This window comes from Mchenga conophoros, linkage group LG17 (genome assembly GCF_057382185.1).
Source record: "Mchenga conophoros isolate Kocher_MC1m ecotype Shallow Benthic linkage group LG17, M_conophoros_male_GT1.1, whole genome shotgun sequence".
NCBI lineage: Eukaryota > Metazoa > Chordata > Actinopteri > Cichliformes > Cichlidae > Mchenga > Mchenga conophoros.
In genome coordinates, this window is record NC_140542.1 from 37,817,147 (window position 1) to 37,833,029 (window position 15,883).

The 15,883-nt window shown below is 40.3% G+C and overlaps 1 protein-coding gene and 1 pseudogene across 4 annotated transcripts; both read left to right on the plus strand.

The window, feature by feature from the left end:
- Positions 1–599: 599 nt before the first annotated feature.
- Positions 600–8,450, plus strand: mapk12b (mitogen-activated protein kinase 12b). Of its 3 annotated transcripts, none has more exons than XM_085251186.1 (12): positions 600–912; positions 2,787–2,916; positions 3,051–3,109; positions 3,191–3,302; positions 3,393–3,422; positions 4,446–4,493; positions 4,586–4,700; positions 4,775–4,873; positions 5,113–5,192; positions 6,970–7,048; positions 7,124–7,297; positions 8,243–8,450. In XM_085251186.1, exons 1-12 carry the CDS (start codon positions 794–796, stop codon positions 8,305–8,307), a joined length of 1,110 nt encoding a protein of 369 aa, XP_085107312.1. In that variant the 5' UTR covers positions 600–793; the 3' UTR covers positions 8,308–8,450. The 3 variants fall into 3 exon arrangements, with proteins under 3 accessions (XP_085107312.1, XP_085107313.1, XP_085107314.1); XM_085251187.1 differs by having other exon boundaries at positions 4,802–4,873; XM_085251188.1 differs by lacking the exon at positions 4,775–4,873.
- A 189-nt stretch (positions 8,451–8,639) lies between these two features.
- On the plus strand, positions 8,640–14,757 carry LOC146555895 (uncharacterized; annotated as a pseudogene). Its single transcript, XR_014889134.1, has 7 exons — positions 8,640–9,114; positions 10,013–10,066; positions 10,218–10,460; positions 10,585–10,842; positions 13,780–14,028; positions 14,128–14,231; positions 14,442–14,757. The product of XR_014889134.1 is annotated as an uncharacterized LOC146555895 (transcript).
- The last annotated feature ends 1,126 nt before the right edge of the window (positions 14,758–15,883 follow it).

Sequence of the window (15,883 nt, forward strand, 5' to 3'; positions counted from 1 at the left end):
ATTTGGATTTCTGTCGTGTCTGCAGCTGTTCCATCACATCTTTATCTTCCCCCCCCAAACACTAGCATTTTTTCTACTTCCATTGTTTCACTTTTTCTGCTTTTGTTGTGTTTATTTAACATCCACTGTGTTTTTTGTGCTTTCCAGAAATTTTCTAAAGTTGCAGTGCGTTTGAACTCTCAGAGCCACTGTAGAAGGAATTCAAAAAAATAAAATTTGTGTTGCCAATAATTAATTAAGACGGCTGAACATGGATTTTGCTCAGACATCCTATATTTTGGATTTGGGGTCAAGGCACCCCATGCGCCCACTCTGGACATTCCCCTGCTAAAAGCACTGACATGTATATCAGGTATTTAAACTGAGGTGCACACAACCAGGTGTAAAAGAAAATATAACTTAACTCAAAAAAATATCAAAATCCTAAAAATCCCTAAAACAAAAAAAAGAAAGCTTACTGACTTTATGTTAGAAGCCAAGGTTAGCTCTGAAGGGACGCAGGGGGGACCTAACCTTATAGGGTGGACAGATGTTTTGCAGTCTTTCCCCCACATTGTAGACACACCCACGGAGTGCCATGGGCGACCAGAAACAACCACTAACAATTCAGTGCGCGTGAGTCTGCGTGTGCGTCCTGGGGGGCCGTGAGTATCGATCCTCCAAAGCGCACAAGAGATCGCATCTGGAGGAATTTTGCGCCCCAGCAGTTTCTACAGCTGCTCTTTACTGTGGAACTTTTATTTCTTCACATGAGAGTTTGGAGCGGAGCCGCAGCCTTGTTCGTCGGTAGGGTATGGCTGTGCGCTCCAGGACGGGGTTCTACAGGCAGGAGATCAACAGAACCGTGTGGGAGGTACCGGAGCGGTATCGAGACTTGAAGCAGGTCGGAACGGGAGCATATGGGACTGTGTGGTGAGTTATGCAAGTTGTAGCTGAAAGTTTTAAAAGAATTTGATTAAAAAAGAAAAAATCTGTTGGGTTGGACTGATTGTCAACAAACCTATCCTGTGCGTGTTATGCAGTTGGACAAGTCTGTTAGACTTTAAGCAACGTCTGTGTACATACTGTGAAAGGCTATAAAGTACAGTACGGTCTGAAAAGTCTTGAGCCTCCTTTCATTTCTTTATATTTTGCTTCCAGGGAGCCAGGCTTGCTTGTAATTTCTAAATTGTTTCCTCGGGATTTCTCAAAATCTTTCAACGTTTTTCTTTGGCTCCTTTTTGACCCATTTTCAGTCCAGTCCTTGTACCTGACCATTTTCAGAGGGATTATTTTCCCTGCTTACTTGTTCGCTGATTGGTCAGCAAAGCATGAAGAAGACACCTAACTCAAGTGTTGCCTACAGACAACAGTCAGCTTAGCAAATAATCAGTTTTGCACTTTGTTCCTAGCAGCTTGTTGCAAAAACACAACATTTGTTCCTGTTTCTTCAGTTGAATCTATGAGAAATACCAAAGTAACACAGTTGGACAGGCATGAAATGTTGCCTTGCACCAACAAGGTAATTCCCAAAGTGCTATTAGCCAAAAACTTGGCATGTCTTAGCAGCGTGTGCAGTGTGTTGTTAAAAAAAGAGTCCTGTCCTTAAGAAACTGGAAAAAAAAACCAAGCTGACACAGGACCTGAGAGATGCACCTGACTCTTCAGTTGATCCATTTACTGTTTATTGAGGGCAGCTGTCAAGGAAGGAGGACGAAGAGAAATTACACCAGAACTGGACTGAAAATCAGTGGAAACGGGTGTTGTGGGCTGATGAATACAAATTTAAAAAATTGATTCAGAGGACAGCACAGAGGTACAACAGCAAGTGTCTACAGTCATCCATAGAACATGTTGGAGGTTCTGTCATGGTTTGAGGCTCCATTTTAGCCAGCTGTTGGAGATCTCGTCAAAATGGATATTGATAACAAACACATTGCCAATTGTATGTGTTTGCATTGGCCTCCCCAAGAGTCCGGACCTCAACACTGTCAAAGCAGTGTAGTATCAGTCAGTCAACATCCAAAGGAGAGCTTTGAATGTCCGTCCTGAAGACTTCTTAAAGAAACTACAAGGAAACTTGCCAAAGAGAGATCAGGCTGTGTTAAAGAATGATGTTGGACCTACCAATTATCCACTTTCAAGCTTATTAGAATTATAAATTCTGTTTTTGGCTTATATGCTTTATTTCCATGTATGTTTTAACACTTGTCTCAATAAATCTCTGTTTCCATTTCCCATTTTTCTAGGAAATTGTAAATAAATGAAAAGCGACTCAAGATTTCTGCACATCACTGCATCTTATGTTGCAATAAAAGCCTATCTAAGCATCAGGTCCTGGTTGTATGTGCTCTTTTGGTCAGTGGTCTCTCCACAGATGGCTGTCTAGGGCCCCTCTTTGCATTGTGTACTGTGACTGAGGGTCAACAAAGAAAACCCACCCCCAACTCTTATTGTTAGGGTCAAGCTAAAGACCCTGAGTTAATTCCTCAGAATGCACTTTGTCTCCAGTCACATTGCAGTCTACATTTTTTCCCACTGCAGACACGGTGACTTGTCCTGCTAGGAAAAGCACAAGTTTGCTTAACTGGGAAATACATCCACACACACACTAAAAATGGGGCAGGTGCCTGACTGAAACCAAGAACACAACAAAAGAAACACATTTCTATGGAAAAAACATGGAAAGATGCAGTTGTTTCTGGTTTTAATTCAGATCATTAAAAAACGTTTCATTGTGCAATCGGGGTTTGTAATTCCAGTTTAAATTTCAGTCTGACAATAAAACCTGTTTTCTTGCTCATCAGTTCAGCATGGGACCGCCGGATAGGGACACAGGTGGCCATCAAGAAACTCCACCGGCCTTTCCAGACCAAACTTTTTGCCAAAAGGGCCTACAGAGAGCTGCGACTTCTCAAACACATGAAGCACGAAAACGTAAGACGCGGGAACAGCAAATACGACTCACATTATAGCAGATGTTGAAGTTCATGCTTGAAGGAGAAGAGATGTGATTAAATATCATTCCAGTCGGATTTTAATTGAGCTTTTTTTCCCTCCTGGCTTATCAGGTCATTGGGCTGTTGGATGTTTTCACTCCTGAAATCTCACTCGACCGGTTTCGTGACTTGTAAGTTTCTCTCTGCTCTCCTTAACCACTCTTAAAGAATCAGACAGAGCTCATTTGAATTGATCCCATGCCTCTCCGCAGTTATCTGGTGATGCCGTTCATGGGCACCGACCTCGGCAAGCTGATGAAGCTGGAGAGGTTATCGGAGGACAGAGTGCAGTTCCTCGTCTATCAGATGCTGAAAGGACTCAAGGTGAATGAAACCCTCATGAAATTTCTTGAAACAACAGGAAAGTGTTTCAGTGAGCTGATCTGATGCCCCCTCTCTCTGCTTTCTCCACAGTATATCCACTCAGCAGGGATCATTCACAGGGTAGGTGACCTTTGACCTTTTAGACTATGAGCTTTGGGGGTGGCGGGGCTACTTTCTCTTTTTTATACTCGGTCCCATTCATCTCGATTCCCACACAGGGAGCTTTGTTATGTGAGTGTGTGCGTTTGTGTCTGATACGCTGACTGTTAGATCGTGTTATTGAAATGTCTATTTTCAAAAGCCTTTCCTTGATTTTTCCTGCCTCTCAGAGAACTGCTTATTAGAGCAGAAAACGTATCAATTACTGCTAAAAAATGTGTCCTTTTTTCACCCTTGCTAGCCCTGCTAAAGAAACAAGCCTTCCAATTCCAAATCCTTTGTCCTGCCTCCCTCCGTTCTCTTCTTCTCCCCTCACCACCAACCACTCACGGCAGATGGCCGCCCCTCCCCGACCCTGGCTCTGCCAGATGTTTCATCCTGTTAAAAGGGATTTTTTTCTTCCTACTGTCACCAAGTGCTTTCTCACAGGGGATTATGTAATTTAATCTAATAAATTTTAGGGTATTTATGCATACAATATAAAGCACTTTGAGGCAATGTCTGTTATTGTAACGGCAGTCTGGCGAAGAAAGAGCGGCTAGTGGGTCCAGCGGGCATGTGGTGTGTAGGTTAGCTGGATAACTCGAGGCCAGTCAGTTAAATCGAACAACAGACCTTATTTGATGTTAGCAACATAAGACCATACATGCCAGGTCTCCACGGCTCTCCTCTGTCCATACTTACATGTGCGGGGATGGGTAGTCGCCGGTGCCATCGCGTTACAATGATGAGGTCTCTCTCTGAACAGACTGTTCGGCTGTAATGGCTGCCGCTGCACTCACACACACACTAGGAGTCTCCCCAACTACTACAATATCAGGACAACACCCCCTAGTGGTGCTGTATCACAATAATAAGGGTTGTTACATGGAATGTAAATAAAATTGAGTTGAATTCCTACTTTTAATGACTAATGTTAAACCTGAATCACATACTGTTTGTATCTCTTGGTCTCATTGGTCTCAACATTTCTTTTCACCACAGGATCTTAAACCTGGAAATTTAGCCATTAACCCAGACTGTGAGTTAAAGGTAATGCCGAATAACAAAGAAGATGTATCGATGTGAAGTCTCTAGACGTAGTCACGTTCTGTGTTAAAGTTCAGTTATTTCCTCCACTTCAGATTCTGGATTTTGGCCTGGCGAGGCAGGCTGATTCTGAAATGACCGGCTATGTGGTGACACGGTGGTACAGAGCACCAGAGGTTATCCTCAACTGGATGCACTATACGCAAACTGGTACAGCTATCTTTCTTATAGGGATGGGGGTAAAAATCAGGAGGATATATTTCTTTCTTAATCCAAAATTGCAGATAAAGATGCTTGGCTTTGGGTTGCAGTGGATATCTGGTCGGCAGGTTGCATAATGGCGGAGATGCTTCTGGGAAAGCCGTTGTTCAAAGGCAACGACCGTATCCTTCACCGTGTTAGTCTAGCGTGTAACCCTTGCCATCTTTTATATGCAGTCTATGTTTAAGACTAACCACCTGAATCCTTCACTTCACAGCAAAATTAAGACTTATTCCCCATTTTCCTATTTTTACTGTCTCTTCATGTTGATCCCATTATACTTGCAAGCTGAAAAGAAAGCTCACAATTGAATATCAAAAATCAGTTAAACACACCCTTCTTAACCATATTTCACTGTCAGACCTGGACCAGCTGAGGGAAATCATGAAGATTACAGGAACCCCATCTCCTGACTTTATTGTGAAACTACAAAGTCAAGATGTAAGTAATAACCCGGGGTTACAGTTCCCTTTGAGTATGAAACACTGGCTGTAAAGTTGAAAAAGGGGAGGGCTGTAAAAGATATGCAATTTGCTCTCTCAGACCTCAAAGGGAAAAGCAGCTGTGGTCAGTCTGGTTTCATAGTTGCTATAATGCATTCCAATACAAAGTTGGTCACAGCGTTTTCACAGTTCTCATCACAAAAAGATGCACAGAAGTTTATCAAAACCATTCCTTTTTTCTCACAGTATGTTTGAAACACATATTTTTCAGATTGAAAGCACAGGAGTAGCTGTGTTTAGGACTTTCTCGGCACTGGGAGTCGAGTGCAGTGCATCTTCCTTACCTATTTTCTTAGTTACTGTAATGCTCTATTTTTCGTACCATAAGGCGCACCGGATTATAAGGTGCATTAAGTGAAACAAAACAGTCAGATAAGTCAAACTTTACTCAACTCATTCTTCTCGCTACTTCCACTTCCGTAACATTGATTCATTAATGTTGAATTCTCTCGCAGCTGCTCGTTTCCCATGTTGTTGCAGTATATTAATGACTAACCTCATATTGTGGATGGATTATCTCAGTTGTTCTCCTGACTGAAGTTTGGTCAGTTTACAGCATCCTGCCATGTAATTGCATTTGTTCCTAACCATCGGGAACCCTCGCATAAACCTTTATTGAGTGGAAAAAAGTTAGCGTTCATCCTCCAGCTTCACTGTGCTTATGTTATGCTAACATAGCTGTGTTGCTAGTGATCACGTAGCACATCATTATATACCAGCTAGCCCAACTTCAGTAACCCTACAAACTTCACTGCTGTTTCGTTTTCTGTCTTCATTTATGTTGGAAGTGACAGCAGAGCTGTACGTTTGAATTTTTTCAGAAATCCCTCAGTCAGAACATGCTATATCATGTTTAGGTGGAAACTAGCGAGCTAACTTCCTGCTAACTTCTAACTCCATTAAATTTAATAAATTCTGTTTTCATGGATGCCTGGATATTAAACTTAATTGTTACACCTGGTAAAGCAGCCACGCTGATCATTTTATTAAAGATGAAAGAATTTAGACAGTTTTTAACTCTCAGTGATGCTGCAGTGTTCGTTTGACTTTGGGACCTGAAGCTGACGGAATTTTAGACCCAGATTACACAGAGTCCGCAAGGCTTCTGACTACGGTAGTCACAATTGTCCGACATTCCATCAAGCGTTGTGTCTTCATAGCTTACCAAAGTCGTACTAAAACATTTTTTGACAGATTTTTGAGCGCCGTGTACTACATAAAATCAGTTCGAGGTCAGTAATCACATCCAGAATTCATACATAAGGCGCACCAGGTTAAAAGGCGCACTGGCGATTTTTGAGAAAATTAAAGGATTTTAAGTGCGCCTTATAGTGTGGAAAATACGGTACATTTCGCCAAACTGGTGCATGCGTCTTATTCTTGTATTCTACATGAGTAGCACTCAGGTGACATTTGCATTGAATTAGACTTTAAAGAATTACTTTCCTGTGTAGACTTTAATCAAGCATGTGGAAAGGTCACCTCTTATGCTCAATTCCATTTCCAAAAGTTTTAATCTTGGTTTGCATTAGATTGATTTGGTGCAGCCCCCTCCTCCTTTTAAAGCAACTTTCTCATGATTGGCTGCCCCTCACAAATAGAAGGTTTGAGCAGTAAGTGGGTGGGGCTTGTTGAAATGACAATAGTAGACATATGTGCTGTCACTGATTTAATATTTCAAATGATCAACCTTCTTCCTCTCCCTCTGCGAACAGGCCAGAAACTACATCAGAAGCTTACCAAAAGTGCCAAAAAAGGATTTGCACTCAATTTTCTCCAAAGCTAGCTCAAATGGTACGTGATCATACACCATCCATAAATTACACTAAGCTACTATCATCCAGAATATGACATGTCTCTGCATTACAGCTGTATGTGTCTTGGAAAAGATGCTGCTTCTGGACCCTGACCAGAGGCTGAGCGCCTCTGAGGCGCTTGACCTCCCTTTCTTCAGTGAGTTCAGAGATACGGAGGAGGAGACCGAGGCGCTGCCATACGATCAGACCCTAGACAACACAGAACTGCCGCTGGACCTGTGGAAACGTAATAAAAAAATACTGGAGTTGTTCAAAAATATTCTGAAAGAAATATGACAGAAGTCTGTTGAATCCAGAATCGAATGTAAAATCATGTTATCTTAGCTTAAAAGACCTCATAAAACCGTGTCCCCTCTACATCACACTATCAGATTGCTGGCTTACTTGTGGTTCTGAAGGTATTTAAAAGTAGAATGGGAGGTACAGCTGCCACGACAGATGGCCCCGCCCCTCCCTGAGGCTGGTTCTGCCAGAGGTTTCTTCCTGTTAAAAGGGAGTTTTTCTTTCCCACTGTCACCAAGTGCCTGCTCACAGGGCTCATCTGATTGTTGGGGTTTTCTCTGTATATTTGTAGGGTCTTTACAACATAAAGCGCCTTGAGATGACTGTTGTTGTGATTTTACATTATATAAAATAGAATTCAATTGAAATTAATCGAGTTGCAAAAAACCTATTACTCAGCTGTTAATGTTTTGGCACAGATCTTTACTGTTTTGGTCCTTTCCCCCCAGTTCTCCTTTTTTTGTTCTAATCTGCAGCCAGCAGTTGTTCTTCAGGTTAAAAAAACAAATCTAAGAAAGCCTCTAATGCTTCCTGGTTAACACCAAACAACCAAACAAAGTGGGGCATTTAACTGCTGAAGAACCAGATTTTTCCTTTAGATAACCCCAAACATACAGAAAAGATGTATAGATAATAGGTAAAAATTGACAATGTGAATGACAGTAAAAAAAAAAAAAAAAAAAAAAATTAATTCCATGAAGTTGTAGTACCTTCCCTAGGCCAAAAGAGGTCAGTGTACGCTAATCTTACTTGATGCAGATTTCAAATCTAATAATACACAGAAGCTGCCTTGATTCGTAACATAATCAGCAAGGCAGGCAGTGTCTTAGTTGTTAAACTTGAGTTTAGCATTGCTGTTAATAACAGTTTCCTCTTTTGTGTTGTGCAGGTCACACTTTCACAGAGATACTGACCTTCAGGCCACCCAAGGACTCGAAAGAGACGTCACTTTAAGAGCACACACACACACACACACACACACTCTTACAAATAAAATTGCACCTACTTGCACCTACACCCACAAGTATTCTTTTCCTTTGACATTTAGTATTTGTGTAGAAAGACTGAATGTTATTAGTTTGTCAAAATGTTTGCTTTCAATAAATGTGGTCTATTCAGTTGTTTTAAGTTGTGTTAAGTTGTTGTGTTGTAGTTTATTATATGCATGTGTTTGATTAGTTTGAGATATATAAAGTGCTTTGAATTGTCAATAAGACTAGAAAACTGCTATATAAATGCCTTTCTATTTAAATGTTTGCTGTTCGAGTGGTCAGACCTGTGACATTTCCTTTTTGGGCTACTCTCTACAACTATCACCACCCTAGATTCAAAGCACTCCTTTTATCTGGCTCTGAGCCTGTAGCCCAAAGATGGGAGTACTGCTGCAGTGTAATTCTCCACTCTTTAAAATCAGCTTCTGGAAAATTGACCCAAGGTGCACAAACTCATCCATCTAAATCGGTTATACATAGCTGATGAAATTCTGAAACCTTTGTGTAACCACTATGGGTCGCACTGTGCTACGAAACAAAAGCAATGGATTGCTCGGTGACGAAGAAGGGTGATTTCTTTTCAGCTCTTACTGATATGAGCTGTGTGCTTAGTCATGTTGACTGGCTGCCTGACTGCTCTGTGTCAGTGGACTGTTTCCCGGAGATACACTTCAGCTTCGTACAGTAAAAATGGATAATACCTTCACATCCAAACCAAAAGGAGAAAACACAAATGTCATCAGAATTTCGGTGTTTCTGTTTCTGGCAGGTAACACAATCCTTCGATGAACTCAAATGTAGCTGTGATAAAAAAGTTAGCGTGGCACACTGTACATAGGGCTAATGCGTTTCTATTGACAGTTAACCTTTTTCTGCTTTTTCAGTTTTGTTGCTGTTTTTCCAAATTCTTACGTTTAACATTCTATATTTATCTACAAAAGTATGCTGAAAAAGTAAATTGAATCAAGTTAGACATTATGAGCACTATTATTTTTGATTCTTAAAATATGTTTTGCTATCGTATATTTTTTGTATAACTTTAAGCTCAACAGCTGCCAAGTTAGTAGTGGGTAACTTATGGATCCATGTGAAGATTATTCATAAAAACAATTTGAAGGCTATGCAATTTATTTAAGCCTCCCAAGTAAAATAGTTACTGGTAATATCTAGTCATCAGCCTCTGTAAGCCTATGCATCAGTAATCCAAGGAGCTTGGCGAGAAAAGCGGCTGGACTTCTTTATGGTGAGGTGAGGTGAAATGAAGTCCAGTTGTTTTTCTTTCCAAGCTCCTTAGATTAGCATGACCTGGATGACTGAGAACCTGCACAGATATATGCATAGGTCTATGGCCATGATTAACAAGATAATACTAACACGGTGTAATTATAAACACAAGTACAGAAGAAGTGTAAAGTCAGCACAAGGCCTGCAGTAATGCTACACTTTGCTAACGTTAGATGATTCTTCACATACCTGTTAGCTTAAAATAAGCAGCAAGTAGAGTTGATTAATAAAAACAATCCCAAATAAAAAACTTGTTAACAATCTGTTCCTTACCTTGTATGACCGAAAACAGCCCAAAATAGCTGAAACTTTGTTTAGGCCTACATTTTCTTGTAAACTTAAAAGGTTACATGTTTTATGTAGTTTGCTTTACTGGTTGTTAGGCTTTCACCCAGTACTGTCTTCAGATGGAAAGCCCTCTGAACTGGCTGACAGTGGTAAGTGATTTTACATTTAATTCAATACAAGTCTTATGCTAATGCTGTTCTAGGTATCATCATAAACAATATATAATAAATGAACTGTAGCTGTAAATAAATTTGAACATTATGTGCAATAAAGTACTAATTTTTGTGACATTTTCTGAAGGCTTGAAACCAGTCATTATTGGCCCAAACTATGTGACGGTGGGTGTGCCAAGCAGCATTGAGTGCGGTTCCAGTTGTGGGACATGTACCTACTCCATGTCTCTGGATGGACAAAGTGCCGTGGGTCAAAGCAACATGCTAGCCTTTACTATTAATAGTTGGGTACCTTCTTTAACAGTGACATGTACAGTCTCAGGCGACAACGGGCTGAGTGCTACGGCAACAAAGAACATCCAGGTTTTAGGTATGAGCTTGTTAGATCTTTTACAAAACTAAGAGCAGTTCACTGAGTTATTGTCATGTGAAAAATTACGGACACTAGCCCATACTGGTTCCACTAATGACAAATATATATTTTTCTATTATAGCTGGACCTACCAATGTTTCCATTTCAGGCCCCAGTTTGATGAATCCCACAGTGAGCCATACCTATAATTGCTATGCGTACTGTCAGCCATCCTGCTACTACAGCTGGAGGACAGATAAAGGCCCATGGATCCGTAGTCAAGGAAATGTTGTTTCTATCACTCCTCGGGAGATGGACACCTTCAAAACTGTCACCTGCAAAGCCACCAATCGCATCTCTGGGCTGTTTGCCACTGCTACTCAAAACATAGCTGTGACATGTAAGTCAAGATTTGGAGACAAATGCAAAACTGGGAGCAAATACCTTTACACAAAGATTATTTTACTAATAAAAGAGGGATATGGTCATAACTACTTCTTAAGTTCCAGTAATTTTTTTTAAATAGAAGAAATCTGGAAGTTGAATATTTAAAGAAGATTGTTACAGACGGTTAGCCTGCCCAAGCAGAACTGCAAGCCTTTCATTTGCTAACTCTAAAGTTTATAGGTTTAGATGTTTTGTACCATATTTAATCTTCTACAAAAACAGAAGTGTCAAAGGGACTTGTTTTATGTAGTGATGCACCAATTCATTTTTTTCTAAGAACCATAACTGACAGTATAGACAAAAAAAAATTTTTCTTCAATGCAAAACTATTAGGTTCATAATAAATATTTACTCCAAACTGCAGTAAGTTCTAATATGTTACCACACTTAAACAACTTCAAACAAAATCACCTACTACTGGAAAGAGCTACAAATGATGAAAAAATGTTTTTCAGATATTAAAATAGTTGTTGTACATCCCATTTTACCTTACATATTCAACCATACCTAACAAAAGCAAGAGATTTGTGTACCAAAAGTTGCACTGATCCTCTTTATTCATCTCACAACTGCTTTGATGCTTTTCTTTTACCAACCCTGCTGGCTGGCTCTGACCCATGGGTAGTAAATTTGTATCTAAGAATTATAAATGGCTAACAATAACCATTTATATGTGTCCCAAAACGTAGGCTGTATCCTTTGGAGGCTGCATTTGAAGACCCGTTATGTCACAGCCAGGCGATGAGGGCTGTCCCAATTCATCGACTCCTTCAAATGCGGCCAACAAATGCGTCCTTCATTTCCCCAAATTTGAAGGATGGGTCGGGTGTGTCCTTCATGGCCCACCATATCCCAGAATTCATAGCGCGACCCAGCCAATTCCAGTTTCCAACAATGGCGGCAGCTACTAAGTTTTAATATTACTCTTATTTGGTCTGAGTGCAGTCAGTTGCCCATAGACATTGCCTGATGAGTGCTAATGACTAAATAGAGTGCACCTGTGTGCAATCTAATGTCAGTACAAATACAGCTGCTCTGTGACGGCCTCAGAGGTTGTCTAAGAGAATATTGGGAGCAACAACACCATGAAGTCCAAAGAACACACCAGACAGGTCAGGGATAAAGTTATTGAGAAATTTAAAGCAGCTTAGGCTACAAAAAGATTTCCCAAGCCTTGAACATCCCACGGAGCACTGTTCAAGTGATCATTCAGAAATGGAAGGAGTATGGCACAACTGTAAACCTACCAAGACAAGGCCATCCAACTAAACTCACAGGCCGAACAAGGAGAGCGCTGATCAGAAATGCAGCCAAGAGGCCCATGGTGACTCTGGATGAGCTGCAGAGATCTACAGCTCAGGTGGGGGAATCTGTCCACAGGACAACTATTAGTCGTGCACTGCACAAAGTTGGCCTTTATGGAAGAGTGGCAAGAAGAAAGCCATTGTTAACAGAAAACCATAAGAAGTCCCGTTTGCAGTTTACCACAAGCCATGTGGGGGACACAGCAAACATGTGGAAGAAGCTGCTCTGGTCAGATGAGACCAAAATGGAACTTTTTGGCCAAAATGCAAAACTCTATGTGTGGCGGAAAACTAACACTGCACATCACTCTGAACACACCATCCCCACTGTCAAATATGGTGGTGGCAGCATCGTGCTCTGGGGGTGCTTCTCTTCAGCAGGGACAGGGAAGCTGGTCAGAGTTGATGGGAAGATGGATGGAGCCAAATACAGAGCAATCTTGGAAGAAAACCTCTTGGAGTCTGCAAAAGACTTGAGACTGGGGCGGAGGTTCACCTTCCAGCAGGACAACGACCCTAAACATAAAGCCAGGGCAACAATGGAATGGTTTAAAACAAAACATATCCATGTGTTAGACTGGCCCAGTCAAAGTCCAGATCTAAATCCAATCGAGAATCTGTGGCAAGATCTGAAAACTGCTGTTCACAAACGCTGTCCATCTAATCTGACTGAGCTGGAGCTGTTTTGCAAAGAAGAATGGGCAAAGATTTCAGTCTGTAGATGTGCAAAGCTGGTAGAGACAGACCCTAAAAGACTGGCAGCTGGAATTGCAGCAAATGCTGGTTCTACAAAGTATTGACTCAGGGGGCTGAATAATTATGCACACCCCACTTTTCAGTTATTTATTTGTAAAAACTGTTTGGAATCATGTATGATTTTTGTTCCACTTCTCACGTGTACACCACTTTGTGTTGGTCTTTCACGTGGAATTCCAATAAAATTGATTCATGTTTGTGGCTGTAATGTGACAAAATGTGGAAAAGTTCAAGGGGGCTGAATACTTTTGCAGTCACTCGGATAACTTAAAAATGTAATTGTTTGGCTTTTTTCGGTGTATTATTTTTTCCGGAGTAAATTGGTTTGGCTGAGATCAAAGTTATTAGATTAGATTAAATTAAACTTTAAACTCGGGTGGGTTCCTCTGGGATTTTCGCACAGCTGAATAAATGTCAAACAGAAAACTGACTAAACAGAAGTGTGAGATGGTCGAGAATTTACGCCAGCGTCCGGTTATATTTAGATAGCAAGGAGCAGATGGCTGAGTTTATTTAACTCCACCGAGACGGAGACGCAGATCTGAAGGCTAGACCGTCCCATTTCACAGCCTCGCACTTCCGGCCTTGTCGGTCTTCGAAGGACCCGATTCACGTAGACCGCGAAGGCCGGTCCGAAGGATGCGGCCTACGTTTTGGGACACCGCTACAGTATAGCCAGCTACTAGCTACCTTCCTAACCTAAGAAACAGAAGTGATAAGCGAATGTTTGCTGTCAGGTTTGTTGGTAGTGTGTTTAAAAGAGATATTGACGAGGTAATTGTATATTAACTTTGTACGACAATGTGTTTCACAAATCATCTGTCTTTCAGTTGGACCATCAAAGGTTCAGATTGAAGGCCCAGACGTTGTAGAAATTGCGGAAACGTATAAATACGTGTGTACTGCCGAATGTCACCCTTCTTGTCGCTTCCTGTCGTCTGTGGACAGTCAGACCGTGAGGGGCAATGTGATCGAGATGACACTGGATCATCCGCTTAAATCGGTGACTCTCAAGTGTGAAGCACAAAATACTGCCTCAAGGAAGACAGTTACAGCCCTAAAAACTGTACAGATGAAAGGTAGACAGTCTGAAAACCATGGTTTGATGTAAAGCTTACAAGATATTAACTGTTTTTACTGATACTTGACTCAGATCTTTGCTTTCTGCTTGTGTTCAGTGATAGACCGCAGTCTGTCCACTCGCCCTGAAGAAACTTCAGCCCTGCTGCTCTTTGCCTTCGGCATTGCTGCTGCCTTCACACTGTGATTGAGTACAGAACAGGTGAGGCTCTTCATGTTGCACAGTTTATTATCATTATTAAATATTACACAAATAGTTTTTGGCTGTAGTAGTAGTAGCATGTTTATTATTACGTTTGAGTATTATTATTATACAGTATTTATTAAGTGTCAGCATCAATTTAGTGTCAATAACATTTTTTTTCATCAGATAAATAATTTATCTTCTTGTCTCTGTGTTCTTTTCTCTCAGATCCTTTTTTAGGCGCTGAGGATCAGTTTTGCGAAGAAATGGCACTGAATTGCTGACTCACCTGTAGCCTAGTGCACATTGATCTTATGCATTTGCCTCACATGTTGTTAATAGGCGGATCCATGTTTGTACTTGATAAATTAACTTGAAATGTTGTATGCGAAGGGAGTGTTCGTACAAAACTGACATTCTTCTGCACTGATACAATTTAAATGTGTACAAAGAACACATTCTTCTTCTGACATGTACAAAGTTATCATCTCTATTAATAAAAACGGACCTACTCTGGAACTCAATGACAGTCTTTTTTTAAATGGTTTGGGTAAACCTAGAGGCAAACACTTATATCTTTATAAATGGAAAATCAGTGCTAAAATAAATCACAACTAATCACTATTAATCCATGTGTGGTGTTATCAGCTTTACTACAGGAGCTGAAGCTTCTGAAAATCATAAAGACGTAAAATATATTTATATAAAGCGCCTTGAGGCACTATATAAATAAAATTGAATTAAAATTGAAAAATTTAATATAGTTCAGTTACAAAAGTTGTACCTGGGAAATTTTTGCTTTGTCACCCAATCAACAAAAGAAAAAAAGCTGATGAAGTCACACATACTTGAGTCATCTCAGTTTCCTACTAAATCAGTAAATAAGAAAAGTTAATTTAATGAGAAAAAAACTTTTTTAGTGTTATATTTTTAAAGGCGATGGGTGGCAGGTGTGTTTCACTTGGCCTTAGCAACATTTAAAGCCAGGAGAAAATGTGAAAAAGTTCAAATTTCTATTATTCATTTATTTTTAATATTATGCCGCTTTTTTACTGGTTTGTCACACTTGAGATTAAATGAGGCTGTTTGTGACCCGTGAACTGAAATGATTTTCACGCCCTGCTTTATCAGAAGAAAGAATGAGTAACCAGCACAGCCACAGTTTCCTGTTGATAAGAATCTGCACTTAATGAGCAGTCAAGTGTTATTTAATTTCACAATGTTTGCAGTCTCAGGGAAAATGTCATATGTTTCATAAATCTTATCACATTTAGAACTTTATTTGTGGTTACCTATGAATTAATCTGTTAAGTGTTTCCCACACTTGTGCATTTAAAGGCTGTAATCTCATGTCACAAAGAGCACTGGCAATTAACACTGAGCTGCTAAAGGCGCATGAACTTATTACTTAACAAATGAACTTTTCATTTTGGTTTTATAAAAATAAATGTTGAAAACACCAAACGACACCTCCACACTGACACTGTAAATCATCGCAGGAAGATGACCTGCACGTATTTGCTCTGACTGCAATAATTAGCAGATTAAGTATTTATTAATTCTATATCTTTTCTGCATAAAGTCAAACCTCTTCTCAGTAAAACTGTGGTGAATTATTTTGCTGAAGATGTGATGAATTTTAAGTATCCTAATGCACGTTATAAAAAAGT